This window comes from Orcinus orca, chromosome 13, assembly GCF_937001465.1.
Source record: "Orcinus orca chromosome 13, mOrcOrc1.1, whole genome shotgun sequence".
NCBI classification, from domain to species: domain Eukaryota; kingdom Metazoa; phylum Chordata; class Mammalia; order Artiodactyla; family Delphinidae; genus Orcinus; species Orcinus orca.
Genome location: NC_064571.1, coordinates 14,807,475 through 14,823,244, shown reverse-complemented (window position 1 = coordinate 14,823,244; position 15,770 = coordinate 14,807,475). Strand labels below are relative to the sequence as shown.

Genomic DNA, 15,770 nt, shown 5'->3' with positions numbered 1-15,770 from the left:
CTTCTTTTTCCCCCCTACTTTCATCATTCAGTCATTCTTACATCAAGAGGTCTATTATAGACACACATTAATCCTTGTTTCCCTTCTCTCTTTTGAGCTCTTATCTAAATACTCTAGGAAAATGTCCCTTTCTCTTTTCATCCACTTCATTCAGCAGATACCCACTGAATTCCCACTTTGTCCCAGGCATTCCTTACACACCTCTTCTTCCTTCGTTTTATGTGTGAGTCAGAAAATAGCTCTAATCATGGCTGAGTATAATAGTAGATTGAGTAATATAGAAGCTTCTCTATTTCCAGATGAGAGGTTCTGAAAGACTATTCCTAACTAAGCTTACTCATGAGCAAGTCCATTGTTACTAAGGTAGGTTTCTGTTCGCAGGCCAGGGATGCATTTCTACGAAATAAGAGCATAGAACAGTTCTTTAAAACCAAGGAAAATAGCCAGTTGTTCCAAAATGGACCAAATTTCACTACACTAAAAACTTTTAGAAATGAATTAAACTTCCCTCTGAAAAAATGCATAAGGAACTCCTTAAATATAATGTCCAACCCCTGCCTTTCTGTCCACTTTGTTGAACAGACATGAACTAGCTTGGAATCATCCACAGCCATGAAAGAAGTTTTATCGTATTTTCCAACTACCTCATGACTTTGTTGTGAGGATTAATAAAGTAATTATGAAAATGGGCACACAATAAATAGTGATGGAAGTTGCTGCTATTACCACTGGAGTATTATAGCTCTGTGTAGCAAAGACCTTTACTCACTGCTGTATCTTGGCGCAGAATAGATAGTAGTGGAAGGATAGGTGGCTGCTCCTCATTGTTACATGTCATCAAACTTGTAGAATTCCACCTGAAAACAATAAACCGGAAGTTAGAAAGCTGAGTCCCAGTACAGAAAAGGTTGTTTTAAATGGCCGGGTAAATGTATCACAGGTTCAAGCAAGTCTGCTAAGTGTGAAGAACACACATACTACAAGATCTATTTACCAGGCTGTTCCATGTTTTCCCATAAAATTCCTCGCCATCACCCTGCCCTTGTTCTTCTGAATCGTACCCTCCCCAGGTGTATACGCTCCTTCTGATTTCTCTTTTCTCTGCCCCTGGCGTCTCTTTAACTATAGGTCTTTTCTTTTTTTTTATTTTATTTATTTTTTAAATTTTTCTATTTCTGGCTGCGTTGGGTCTTCATTGCTGCGCGCGGGCTTTCTCCAGTTGGGGCGAGCGGGGGCTACTCTTTGTTGTGGAGCACAGGCTCTAGGCGCACAGGCTCAGTAGCTGGGGCTCACGGGCTTAGTTGCTCTGCGGCATGTGGGATCTTCCTGGACGAGGGATCGAACCCCTGTCCTCTGCATTGGCAGGCGGATTCTTAACCACGGAGCCACCAGGGAAGTCCTAAAGGTCTTTTCTTTTTTTTTTTTTTGCTGTACGTGGGCCTCTCACTGTTGTGGCCTCTCACTGTTGTGGCCTCTCCTGTTGCAGAGCACAGGCTCAGCGGCCATGGCTCACGGGCCCAGCCGCTCCGCTGCATGTGGGATCTTCCCGGACCGGGGCACGAACCCGTGTCCCCTGCATCGGCAGGCGGACTCTCAACCACTGTGCCACCAGGGAAACCCATCTCCTTTTGAGTCTCTCCCTTTATCATATGGCATAGATTTTTTTTTTTAATAAACATGTATAGAATTACGTGTGTATTTAATTGGGGGGGGTGCGGGATTCTGCTCCTAATTCTAAAAATAATTGAGTAGGGCTTTCTTTTTTCTTTAAAAAGAAACAAATTCCTAGAGTTACTTTACCTTTGCAAGGCATGATTGATTCTATTTCCCCCAATGTTTCTTTTTTTTTTTTTTTGCGTTACGCGGGCCTCTCACTGCCGCGGCCTCTCCCCCTGCGGAGCACAGGCTCTGGATGTGCAGGCCCAGCGGCCGTGGCTCACGGGCCCAGCCACTCCGCGGCACGTGGGATCCTCCCGGACCGGGGCACGAACCCACGACCCCTGCATCGGCAGGCGGACTCTCAACCACCGCGCCACCAGGGAAGCCCCCCAATGTTTCTTTAATAGAAGGGGGGAAAGCTTTCTACTCCTGATCTAGGCTCCCAGCTTGTGAAGCATTATAAAATTTGTCTTAGGTTCCAGCAATTTTGCTTCTAGAAATATCCATTGATCATCTTCTTTAATTCTGGCTACTTCTGCTGTTCACTGAATTATAATAGTTCATTTCTTTAACTGCTTGTGTTCATCTGAGATCCTCTTCAGAAGGTTGCATGATTCTTCAACCATCTAAATGCAAAGAGCCTCTTTGGGAATTGCCCTTATCATTGTCAAGTTATTTTAGTGGCATAGTTCTCTGTGCAGATCTTAATATTAAAATTGTTCTATAGCATGTAACACACACACATTCTTTTTTTAAAAGTCACACTTATTTAGAGATGCATAGGGCCTGAAGAGAGAATTCACTGAAGTAAAAAGAGAGCCTTCTCTCCAAATTACATGGCATCTAGAAGTCAAAATAGATTGTCAGTGGCAAAGGCTGAATAATCCCAGGGCTTCAAATTCAGGTGGATGGAGTCTCTTCCTGTTGTGTTTCTTTTCACTGTGTATCTTGACAGATAGCTTTCCCTTTGTCGACCTTCCCTTCCCACCACCTCTCTGTTCCCTACCTAAAAATTCGTTCAAATCAAAAGAAAAAGCTGTATCAACCTTTGGGTTTTTCTTTTAAAAGATATATAAATGTATATTTAATGTACACGTAATATATATATAAGTAAATAAACCTTTGTTTATTTTAGAAAATTAAGAAAGAAAAAAGACTTTACATATTATTTCGGTGGATTTTTAAACATCTGTTCCCACTAGAGGGCATTCTTTCCTTTGATTTTAGTTCATAGCTTTTATGTATTTATTTTACAGAACTGCTAAATATAAACGTAAGTGTTGAGGGTTTGAATGTGTTCAGATATACCTATTATAGATAGGGGTTGTCAGATATACACCATTCTTTTTATGTAAGTTTCACACATGGGCGTGTCAAAATTGAGGATAAGCTGTATTTCCTAGCATTTTTGTTTGTCTTGTTAGGTGAACTTGGTCAGATGGGGAATCACAAATATCCCACCATAACTTTAAGATGTAGCTTGTGTAGATGTAGATATGGTACATATATACAATGGAATATTAGCCATAAAGAAAGAATCAAATAATGCCATTTGCAGCAACATGGATAGACCTAGAGATAATCATACTAAGCGGAGTACGTCAGAAAGAGAAAGACAAATACCATATATCACTTATATGTGGAATCTAAAATACGACACAAACGAACTTATCTACAAAATGGAAGCAGACTCACTCACAGGTACAGAGAACAGACTTGTGGTTGCCAAGAGGGTGGGGGCGGGGATGAATCAGGAGTTTGGGGTTAGCAGATGCAGACTGTTATATATAGGATGGGTAAACAACAAGGTCCTACTTGTATAGCAACAAGGTCCTACTGTATAGCACTATGTTCAATATCCTGTGATAAACCATAATGGAAAAGAATATGAAAAAGACTGCATACCTGTATAACTGAATCACTTTTCTGTACAGCAGAAATTAACACAACCTTGTAAATCAACTATACTTCAATAAAATTTAAAAAAAAAAAGATGTAGCTTGTGCTAGTTGCCATGTTACAAAGTAGTGACTGTCCGAATTTGTTTATGACAATATGGCTAAAGCTAGATTATTCAAGGATGAGTTGCGTATTTTATTATTTGGTTAACTCAGTTTTTGCAGGGTGTATATAGTATAGAGTAACTGAAACCTAACATTTTTTAAATCCAGGAGATCTCAGTGCTAACACATAGTGGTTCTCCAGCCTTGCCTCTCAAGGCGATATTTTATTTGACAATATTTGAATTCTTGTTTCTATTATAAATGATATTTTTCTATAGGAACTTTCTTTTTAACATCTTTATTGGAGTATAATTGCTTTACGATGTTGTGTTTCTGCTGTATAACAAAGTTAATTAGCTATATGTATACATATATCCCCACACCCCCTCCCTCTTGCATAGGAACTTTAGTTCTTAGCATCTTAAATATATCTTATTGTTATCTCACCAGAAGGAACTTCATTCTTCCTATCAAGGAATTGATCGTTTTACATATGCCACGTATATGTTCTGTTTCAGATTTTCCTGAGTCTCCTGGTACCAGGTAGAACATTGTTATTAACCAAGCGACTGTGCATTGAAGAGCTGGCTTGTTTTCCCTGATAGGAAAGCACCTGTAGTAGACACAAAGGGAGCACATTTTGTTAGTCTGTGTTATAGAGTGAATTCTGACAGGTATACTTGGAAGAGGTTCTGTTTTGAGTGAGAAATCTGGGGTTCTTTTCAAAGCTACATGAGATTTAGTAATTTCGAGTTGGGGCAGAGGGAGACCGGGTTACTGTTGAGAAACTGTGGCAAAGCCTATGCATGCTTCTGTGCTTCTATTCAGAGACTTCGAGCTACTGTCGAGAGGTGGTATGGAATCGTCTCTAAAGTGAGATATTGACTAAAGCTTATGATGACAGATTAGAAGTATTAAATTGGCAGAGCTGTTACAATGAGAAGGAGTAGCAGGTTGTCTGTAAAATTATATGTGATAAAATATTTTTACTTCCGACTTCTTATTCATAGTACACTCTTCACCAAAACAAATACTCTATAACATACTTGCTGCTATAGATTATTATTAAAGTTACTCTTACTTATGTTGTAAGAAACCCTGCTGAGAACTTACCTAATATAATGTTTAATGGTCAGACTGAAATATATATTTGTGTTTGAAATAATGACCTTGAATCACAAAAGTTGTTAAATGTCTTTTTTGGGTGGGGGGAGAGGCACATGACTTGCGGGATCTTAGTTCCCCAACCAGGGATTGAACCCGCGCCCACAGCAGTGAAAGCACGGAGTCCTAACCACTGGACCGCCAGGGAATTCCCCCAAAACATACATTTTAGAAATGATTCCATCAAAAATAGTTAATAGGGCTTCCCTGGTGGCGCAGTGGTTGAGAGTCCGGCCTGCTGATGCGGGGGACACGGGTTCGTGCCCCGGTCCGGCAAGATCCCACATGCCGCGGAGCCTGCGCGTCCGGAGCCTGTGCTCCGCAACGGGAGAGGCCGCGGCAGTGAGAGGCCTGGGTACCGCAAAAAAAAAAAGTTAGTAATTTTTTAAAAGAACCTCAGTTTCTTAAAGGGCTAACAGTTACTGAACTCCAGCTGGATTGTAGGTGAAGCTTGACACCACTCGACATCCTCACCCCTTAGGAGAGCATTTAGATTTAGATAGCTTCGAATTTTATCAGCCGAGTAGAACAGGCAAGGGACAGGCATCATCAGCATGTCCCTACTGAAACTGATGCAGTGTTTGGCAATATCACCATCCCCAGTCGCCTTAAGCTTTGTTCATTTATACTTGTCGGTGGGCATCCCCACCACAGAAAGAAAAGTGGGGCCCGCAGAGTAATGGTGGATGGGACATGCCGAAAAGTTAGTGTTCAAAACTGAGCTTGCCTTTCAGGCACCTCTTTAGCTCAGTTCACACTACATTTTGTTTGACAAAGTTATTGTACCCTGTTACATTAAACTTTCATTTGTGAATCTGAATAGATACTTACCCCCTTTTCAGTACCTTCAGTGCTGTGCTAAAAGCATTGTCATGCTTGGAAGCTATTTTGAATAGGCAGATTTTGAAGTATTCCATCTTTTTGCCCACCATCTTTTCAGTGAAGCTTTCTTTGTCCACACTATTTATCCTGTTTTGCTTTATTTTTCTCCATGGCACCTATCTTCCAACTTGCTTTATAACTTAGTTTGGTTGTATGCCTGTCTTCACCCACTCTTTTAGGCTATCATTCATTCTTTTTTAATTCATTCTATAATGGACGGTTGATGGCCCTTTGGGTTGTTAACAGCCTTTTTTTTTTTTCTTTCCAGTTGCCAAAACTGCTTTGAACATTCTTTTGCATTCTTCTGGTGCTCCTGGGCAAAAGTTTCCCCGGGAATAGATTTAAGAGTGAAATTGCAGTCACAGTAATTGTACATGTTTAACTTGACTAGAATATGAACAAAATTTGCAAAGTAGTTGTGCAGATATGTGTTCCCACTAGCAGCGTCGAAGAGTTTCTGTTGCCCCTTGTCTTCTCTAGCACTTGATATCAACAGACTTCCAAGCTTTTGCCAGATTGGTAGATGTAAAATGATAGCTCATGATGGTTTTATTTGCACTTTTTTGATGACTAATGAGATGAGAGTCTTTTCATATATTTATTGGTCAGTTGTGTTTGTTGTTCTTTGTAGTGCCCATTGAGGTCTTTGCCCATTTTTCTGTTGGATGTTGGTCATTTTTTACTGATATGTGAGAGTTCCTTAATGTATTCCTTACTTCTGTCTGTCACGTATGTTGTATTTATCACCAGTTTCTGGGCCTTGTCTCTTCTGTCACTCTAGGGTATTAAAAGTGAAGGAAAAGTCTTAATTTTAACGTGGTTGAATATATCTTTTTATGGTTTGGGCGTGTGTGTGTGTGTGTGTGTGTGTGTGTGTGTGTGTGTGTGTGTAAGAAATTGTTTCCTACTCTGAGCTCATAAAAATATTCCCTACATTGTCTTCAGAGATTTTTTCACTTTCCTTTCACGTTTGTCTTTAAACCATTTGGAACTGGTTCTTGTGTGTAGGATCTGTGAAAGAGATCCAATTTTATTTTCCCCATATATGGGTGATCACCTGTCCTAGTACCATTTATTGTCTACTCTCTCCTTTCCCCACTGATCTCTAGTGACCTTACTGTCATGAAACAGATTTCAACATGTGTGCATCTGTTTGGGGGCTTTCTATACTGTTCCTTTGGTCAGTTTGTCTGTCTCTATGCCAATGCCATTCTATCTTTATCACTGTAGCTTTATAGTAGCTCTTGATATGTTAAGCAAATCCCTGCATCTTGTTATTCTTCAGGAATATCTTGGCTATTCTTGACCCTTTGCAAATTGTGTAAAAATTTGAGTCAGCTTATCATGTTCCACAAAAAATTCTTTTGTGATTTTTTTTATTAGAATTGTATTGAATCCACAGATCAATTTGGGGAGAATGATATTTTATTATGTTGAACCTTCTAGTCAGTGAACCTGGTATTTTTATTTTTTTAAAGCTCTTTGTCTTTGAACACATTTTTACTAATTTACTTCATAAAGGGCTGCATATCTTTGGTTGGCTTTTTAAAATTTATTTATTTTATTTTTATTATTTTTGGTTTCGTTGGGTCTCAGTTGCGGCATGCGGGATCTTCGTTGCAGCGTGCGGGCTTCTCTCCAGTTGCAGCACGCAGGCTTAGTTTCCCCATGGCGTGTGAGATCATAGTTCCCTGACCAGGGATTGCACCTGCGTCCCCTGCATTGGTAGGTGGATTCTTAACCACTGGACCACCAGGGAAGTCCCCTTTCGTTAGCTTTATTCATAGGCACTTTTCAGAAATGCTACTACAAATGACATAACGTTTTTATTGTGGTAAAATATGCACAGCATATCATTTTAACCCTTTTTGCAGGTACAATTCAGTGGCATTAGTACATTCCCATTGTTGTGCAACTATCACCACTGTCCATCTCTAGAATTTTTTTATCATCCCAAACTGAAACCCATTAAACAATACTCCCCATTCTCCCTTCCACCCAGCCTCTGGTAACTAACCACTGTTCTACTTTGGTTTGTTGGGTTTTTTTTGGGGGGGGGGGTTTGTTTTTTCTGTGCATTTGACTAATCTGAGTACCTCATATAAGTGGAATCATAAGTGGCATTTTAAAAATATACCAGTATTTGTCTTTTTTGAGTGAAGAAATCAGTGTTTTATTAAATTGGTTTTTGTATTTAGCTAACTTGCTTAAAATATTAATTTCAATAATTTAGCTGGGGTTTTCTGTATAAACAAGCATATCACATGTGAATAAAAGGCTTTCCTACTATTAATTAAACCTGCCTATTGAGTTTTAAATTTTAATTAATTTTTTGTATACCTAGATAGTTCATTTTCAAATCTGTTGGTTGCCTCTTCAAGCTCTTCTTTATTTCTTTTAAACTGTTAAGTGTTATTTGATATTCGATTCTGTTATAAACTGTTTGCCATTCTGATTCTGCTGTTTCTGCTACTTTCTGATGGTGTTTTGTTTTTTGTTGGTATTTTGTGTATGAGCTGTCATTCCTTCAAATTTTATTTCTGCCAGCTGCCTGGTGGCAGTACTAATTTAGGACCACTTTAAATTAAATTCTTGACCTGAGAACCATTTGGGAGTCTGAATTTGGGCTCTCCACTTATAAGAAGTCTGGACTGGTTTGTAGTTATAACTTTTCAGGGTTTTGTTGTTGTTGTTGTTGTTTTGTGCCTGGGGAGAGGGGGATTTCACGGGTAAGTTTTGTAATCCCCTAGGGAGGGTTTCTAGCTCACCCATATACTGAGGGTATATTAGGGTCTCAGCTTTATGAGGAGTTGCCTGTTCAGACACCCCGCTGTGGCAGACCTTGGTCTTTGCTTCCTGTGTCTGTCCTGCAATGCTGTGAAAATTTAAGCTCAGATTTTTCCAAATAGATGCCCACTTCTTGAGTGATTCCATTTAACCATTCCTCTTTCACTTGGGTTTTACCCTCTTGCTAGTTCATCAAGGCATTTAAAACGTTTCTCTGCATTTTTTGAAACATTTTAAGTTATTTCCATTAGGAATGTAAATCAGGGGAACAAATCCACCATGTAGTTGGAAATTCCTATATCATTTTACTGTGTTGTTTTTAGTCATTTTGGAAAGGAAATCTGGGATTAAATGCATACTTTTTATTTATAAAATTGAAATGGAGAGTGGCCTTTTACGGCTGCTGATTAATGATATTTCTTTTTTTTATAGGTGTCAGCTGTGATGCATGTTTAAAAGGAAATTTTCGAGGTCGCAGATATAAGTGTTTAATTTGCTACGATTACGATCTTTGTGCATCTTGTTATGAAAGTGGTGCAACAACAACAAGGCATACAACTGACCACCCAATGCAGTGCATATTAACAAGGGTAGATTTTGGTACGTATTTAATTAAAATTTTAATGAATTATCATTTAGAACTTTGTGTGTATGTGTATGAAGAAGTAAAGGCAAAATGTTCTAAAACTGTCCCCAGTAGCGTACATGAGGCTCCAAATTCATTAAAAATAACATGAGTCTTACTTTTATATTCTAAGTAATTTTTCCTCTTATAGTTTATTTATGAAAGCCATTCAGAAATAAATACAACCGGCAAGGTATGAAACGGAAGAGTGCCTCAGTAAAGAAGGAATAAAGTTTAAACTGACCGTTCTTGCTAACAATACACAAGTCTTCTTGCTCTGGTTATCAGGAAGCAGATTATTTCTACAGTTGATTAGAAGGCACTGTCAATTCATAAGAAAAGCTTTAAATGTTTCATGCTGTAATTTCTTACTAGTCAACACTTGTTATTATCTGATTATAGCCATCCTAGTGGGTGTGAAGGTGAAGTGGTGGTATCTCACGTGGTTTTGATTTGCATTTCTCTGATGGCCAGTGATGTTGACCATCTTTTCTAGTGCTGATTAGCCATTTGTGGATCTGCTTTGGAGAAATGTCTATTCAGATCCTTTGCCCATTTTTTAATTGGGTAATGTGTCCTTTATTATTGACTTTTAATAGTTCTTTGTGTATTCTATATACAAGTTCCTTACAGATAAATGACTTGCAGAAATTTTCTCCTATTCTGTGGGTTGTCTTTTCACTTTCTTGATGGTACGCTTTGAAGCACATAAGTTTTAATTTTGATGGTGTCTAGTTTATCTGTTTCTTTCCTTTGTTGTGCTTTTAGTGTCATATCTAGGAAACTATTGCCTAATCCAAGATCATAAAGACTTAAAATTATGTTTTCGTCAAAGGGTTTTATAATTTTAGTATTTACATTTAGATCTTTGATCCATTTTGAGTTAATTTTTGTGTGTGGAATGAGGTAGAGTTCCAACTTCATTCTTTGGCATGTGAATATCCGGTTGTCCCAGCGTCATTTGTTGAAAAGACTATTTTCTACCCAATGAATTGTCTTGGCATTACTGTTGCAAATCGGTTGACCAGAGGGAAAGGGGAAATTGGGGTGTGTTGGTCAAAGAGTACAAAGTTTTGTTATGCAAGATGAATAAGTTCCAGAGATCTAATGTATAGCATGGTGACCATACTTAACGATATTGTATTGTATACTGGAAATTTTCGAAGAGGAGATCTTAAATTAAATCTTCTCAACACACACACACACACACACAAAATGGTAACTATGTAGAGGTAATAGAGATGTTAATTAGCTTGATTGTGGTGATCTTTTCACAGTGTATACATATGTGAAAACATATTTATACCATAAATATATACAATTTTTATATGTCAAAGATAGTAAAGCTGTTAAAAAAGAAAAATCAATTGACCATAAATGTCAGTTTTAATTTCTGGACTCTCAATCTGTTCCCTTGATTTATATGCCTATATACCAGTACCACAGTGTCTCAATTATGTAGTAAGCTTTGAAATCAAAAAGTATGCGTCTTCAAGCTTTGTTCTTTTTGAAAGTTGTTTTGGGTATTCTAGATCCCTTGAATTTCATGTGAATTTTAGGATCAACTTGTCAAGTTTCTGCGAAGGAGCCAACTGGGATTTTGGTAGGAATTGTTTTGTACCTGTAGATCAGTTTGGAGAGCAATGTTATTAAGTCTGCCAACCCATGAATGCGGGGTATCTTTCTGTTTATTTAGGCTATCTTTCTGTTTATTTAAGTCATCTTTCATTTCTTTCAGCGAAATTTTGTAGCTATCAGAGGATAAGTTTCACACTTCTTTCATTAAGTGTATTCCTAAATATTTTATTCTTTTTGCTTTTGTAAATGGAATTTTTTAAAATTTTTATTTTGGATTGTCCATTGCAAATTACAGAAAAAGAATAGGTTTTTATATATAGATCTTGTATCCTGTAATGCTACTGAACTTGTTTATGAGTTCTGATAGTTTTTTAGTGGATTCGTTAGGATTTTCTATATACAGCAGGGGTCCCCACAGCTACTGGAACCGGGCCTCACAGCAGGAGATGAGCGGCAGGTGAGCAAGCGAAGCTTCACCTGTATTTACAGACAGTCCCCATCGCTCACATTACTGCCTGTCAGATCAGCGGCAGCATTAGGTTCTCATAGGAGCGGGAACCCTACTGTGAACTGCACATGCAAGGTATCTAGGTTGCACGCTCCTTATGAGAATCTAACACATCATCATCTGAGGGGAGCTGAGGCGGTGATGCCAGTGCTGGGGAGCGGCTGCAAATACAGATTATCATTAGCAGAGAGGTTTCACTGCACAGAGCTCATAATAAATCAATTGCTTGCAGACTCATATCAAAACCCTATCAGTGGGCTTCCCTGGTGGTGCGGTGGTTGAGAGTCCGCCTGCCGATGCAGGGGACACGGGTTCGTGCCCCGGTCTGGGAAGATGCCGCGGAGCGGCTGGGCCCGTGAGCCATGGCCGCTGAGCCTGCGCGTCCGGAGCCTGTGCTCCGCAACGGGAGGGGCCACAACAGTGAGAGGCCCGCGTACCGCAAAAAAAAAAAAAAAAAAACAACCCTGTCAGTGAGTGGCAAGTGAAACAAGCTCAGAGCTCCCACTGATTCTGCATTATGATGAGTTGTATAATTATTTCAATATATGTTACAATGTAATAATAATAGAAATAAAGTGCATAATAAATGTAATGTGCTTGAATCATCCCAAAGCCATACCCCACCCCCACCCCGCCCGCATCCATGGAAACTGGTCCCTGGTGCCAAAAAGGTTGGGGTTTGCTGATATACAGGGTCACGTCATCTGCTAATAGAGATAGTTTTACTTCTTCCTTTCCATCTCGATGCCTTTCCTTTCATTTTCTTGCCTAATTACTCTGGTTAGATCCTCCAGTAAAATATTGAATAGAAATGGCAAGAGTGGACATTCTTGTCTTGTTCCTGGTCTTAGGCGGGAGGCATCCAGTCTTCCACCAGTAAGTATGATGTTAGCTCTGGGTTTTTTGTAGATGCCCTTTATCAGGTAAGAAAGTTCTCTTCTTTTTTTTTTTATGTTTGTCTCCACCTACCCCAAATTCACTTGGCAAGTCTTATGCATATAATAAATGGTCAATATATATGTAATGGGTAAATATTTTTAAGATAGTCTTAATTTCCCTAAAAATGAATGTGCACGAATCTACCATGTAGTAAACACTTTCTTTCATTTTCTCTTCTCACAAAAACGATCATATCCTCTTAAAGTAGGTATTTGTTTCATGTTAAATAATGAGATCTTTGTAATGAAGTGACATAACATACTAAGTGTACTTTCAATTGCATTTCCTTTTGTGCTCCTAATAGAGAAAAATAGACTTATTCCTTGGCATGTGTTAATCAGGCAAACAAATTATTCCCACAGACTCTCACTAATTGGTCAGTTCTTCAGTAACCAAGTTGGGCAGAGTACGTTGTGGTAGTTCCCCATTCAAGTTAGCATTTATAATAACTGAATGCTTAGGGTCCTTCCTGCTATATGAATGGTATGTTCTGTAGATAAATAGCTGCATCTAGGAGTTAGCATATTGATCATTGTCATCTGTTCTTTCCCTCTGAGCACTTGTGTTCTTGTATATGATATATCCTGCTGATTCTTTGTATTGACATTGGTGTTGCCACAGTATATACAGAGATAAAGAAAAAAAAAATTACGATAAAATTAGAACCAGATGTGAAATTAGAGATGTTTCAAAATTAAATGAAGGGATATAAAGCTGTTTGCTTGCTTTTCTCTTAAGGCTGTAGTAGCAAGTAGAGAAGGAATTTGGGAAGAGTGACATAGAGTCCTTGGGAGAATAAGGATGTTACAGAGGTAAACAGAGAGGTACCTAAGCACTCCTTGACAAAGTGAGGCTGTTGGTGGAGATTTCAGGCACCCTGGTTTTTTTTACGTTATTGTACCACATGGTTACATTTTTATATATTTTTTAAAAAACGAATAATAATTATTTCTCAATGCAGTTCCACTCTGTTTTTCAGATTTGTACTATGGTGGGGAAGCTTTCTCTGTAGAGCAGCCACAGTCTTTTACTTGTCCCTATTGTGGAAAAATGGGCTATACGGAGACATCTCTTCAAGAACATGTTACTTCTGAACATGCAGAAACATCAACAGAAGTGGTAAGTGAAGCAGCCTTGTGTCTAAATGATATGGTAAAGTATATTATTTCTAACATAAGTAAAGCCATGTCACTATCATCTACCTCCTGTTAAGTGTACTGTTACTGTTTGTGTGATAAATGTTAAATTATCTTCAAACAGCAAATTTTACGCATCCTAGGAGGGAGGCTGCACGTGTACAAGATGATGCCCCCTATTTGTCCACACTAGCCTTTCTTGCGGTGTTGCTGAAAGCACAACGTGGAATCTTAACCAAATTCAGGAGCCTTCAGTAAACACGTGGTGAAAAGGTTTAAAGCACCCCGACCTGCAACACATCTCTTTCCATAGTATTCTAGCTGCCTGATTGATTTCCCTTTTATAAGGAAACCTTCACAAGGAAATTTTAAAATCTTTGGTCATATACTAAGTAGAAATCCATTGTCACATCTCATTGTGATAGATCACTGACCTTCCTTGGTTTTCATCAGATCATATTTCTTGCTTCATAGGTCAGAGCTTTGAGGTCCCTAGAAGTTCCTCCTACTCTGATCTTTGCCAGTGGCCAGGGACCCAGAATAATACCCAAAGAAAATCTTGGCTTGAAAGCTTTTTGGATATTTTACTTGACACCTGAGTCAGCATATATCCAACTTCAAGAAATGATGAGTGCACCCCAAAGAGTCCCCTTCCCCCCGTTTACCATTGGTAACAGTAGATAAAGTGAGCCATGAGAGCTGGAACTGTGGGTGTGGAACTCGGAGAGTTTGGGCCCAAGCATTTGCACATTGCTTCAACTCATAAGCCCCTGAATGTACTCAAAACAAATTAACTGAAACTCAGGAGAAGTAAAGTAATAGTGTATCCAAGGACTCACAGCTAGTAAGGGGCAGAGTCAGGTGTTTGAACTCAGCCAGAGTCCCTCTGGGTTGTAGAGTCCCTACTTAACCACTGTCTTATTCTGTCTCCACTACAGCCCTGCTGTTACAGCTGTGAGAGTACAGGTTCACTGTTATCTCCACTTACACTGCTAGTTGATGTTAAAGTTGTTATAAGATTCATAGTTCAAACAGTTGGTAAATTTACATTATGTAGTTCTCAAATCAAATTTTACCGTCTGACAACTCAAAAATGCTCTCATCTTGCACCTTGGGGAACCTCAGAACACTATTGTCACATTTTACTTGTGTTCTTAATTTGTTCTTTTTATTCTACAAAGGTGATTTTGCTTCCTTTTGGAACAGTCCCAGATGACAGTGTGAAGAATGAATGCTGATTTGATTGCATCTCTGTCCTGGTTGTTGTGGGAAAGTTGGAATAATTTCTCTTTGATTTAAATTCTGTTAAGTTTGAGAATTTATTTACCTAGATATAATAAGGAGGGGTTTCCCTATTGTAAACCTGGCATTCTTAAAATCATTATTATATTAGCCAGTAGGCCCTAGTGTAGTAGTTCCATCACCCCTTTGGGACAGGACAGTATGTCGGTTTTCCACATCTAAAACTGGGGAATCCAGTGGAAATTCAAGTCCTCTCCATGAATGAAAAGCTAATTATTCATTTTTAAAAATGAGAGTCAACTACCAGCAGCCTTGCCTTTATTTTTTTCCAGAAAGTAAATACAATTTATTTATACTCCTTTGTACCTGATACACAGTTTGAAAATTAAATACCATCTACAAATAGTTTTATGGTCTGTCTCTCATAAGTTGTGTTCAGTTATATGCCTTCGTTTAGTTCCCCAACTTTTGGAACATAGCTCAAGGCAGCGGCCATACCATTTTTTCATATTAGTATTTGTGTAATATTTTAAGGATTTCTCTCTCCTCATGGGCTCTTAGTCTGCATGAGCACCGCATCTACCTCGCTTCCCACTCATTAGCACACCCAGACATTTCAAAGTGAAAAATAGCAAGCAGGCAAGAATCTTTGATACAAAGGTGCTTGATTCTTTGAATCATGTAGGTCGTGTCCGAGATCCGGGGCTGACATCAGCAGGTGTACCACGTGTGGAATACTGGCCAGTGTCCAGGCTCAGTGATTGCTGCCTGTGCCTTGCCAGGTGTTAAGTATTTTGAATGCCTCTAGGTATATATGTGAAACACATTATCAGCTCTGATGTGTTACAGTTATACGTAAATGTCCATGTGATATTATTATGTGTGCCCTCTCAACACCCTCCCCCCTGTGTTTTGCCAAGTCATGGTAATTAAAACATTTTTGAATTCTGGAGTTCAGGAGTGACTCATGTCATTTTGGAAGGTAGGGAATTAGATTCACATAATAGCTGTATCTCTGTTTCTATTCCTGTTTATATTTTTCTTCCTAAATGCTCAATTTTCTATCCTTCTTTGCCCCTGCATTTCCTGCATATCTCTCCTCTGTACCACCAGCTTGTACCTTCCTCCAGGACTTAAGGATCTCACTCCTCTAACCAGCATCCCTTTGGAACATTTAGGAGTGAGAGGATATATCCCTGCAGATATTACTGTCACCACTAGTAAGCACTTACCAATACCTGACATAG

General features: G+C 38.9%; 1 protein-coding gene across 1 annotated transcript in view; it reads left to right on the top strand.

Annotated features, from left to right (window-relative positions):
• KCMF1 (potassium channel modulatory factor 1) overlaps positions 1–15,770 on the top strand; it is a 75,933-nt gene that overhangs the window by 36,283 nt on the left and 23,880 nt on the right. Inside the window, exons 2-3 of the mRNA XM_049696383.1 lie at positions 8,928–9,095; positions 13,125–13,264. Of these exons, the coding sequence (XP_049552340.1) occupies positions 8,928–9,095; positions 13,125–13,264 (308 nt within the window). The remainder of the gene's footprint in view (positions 1–8,927; positions 9,096–13,124; positions 13,265–15,770) is intronic.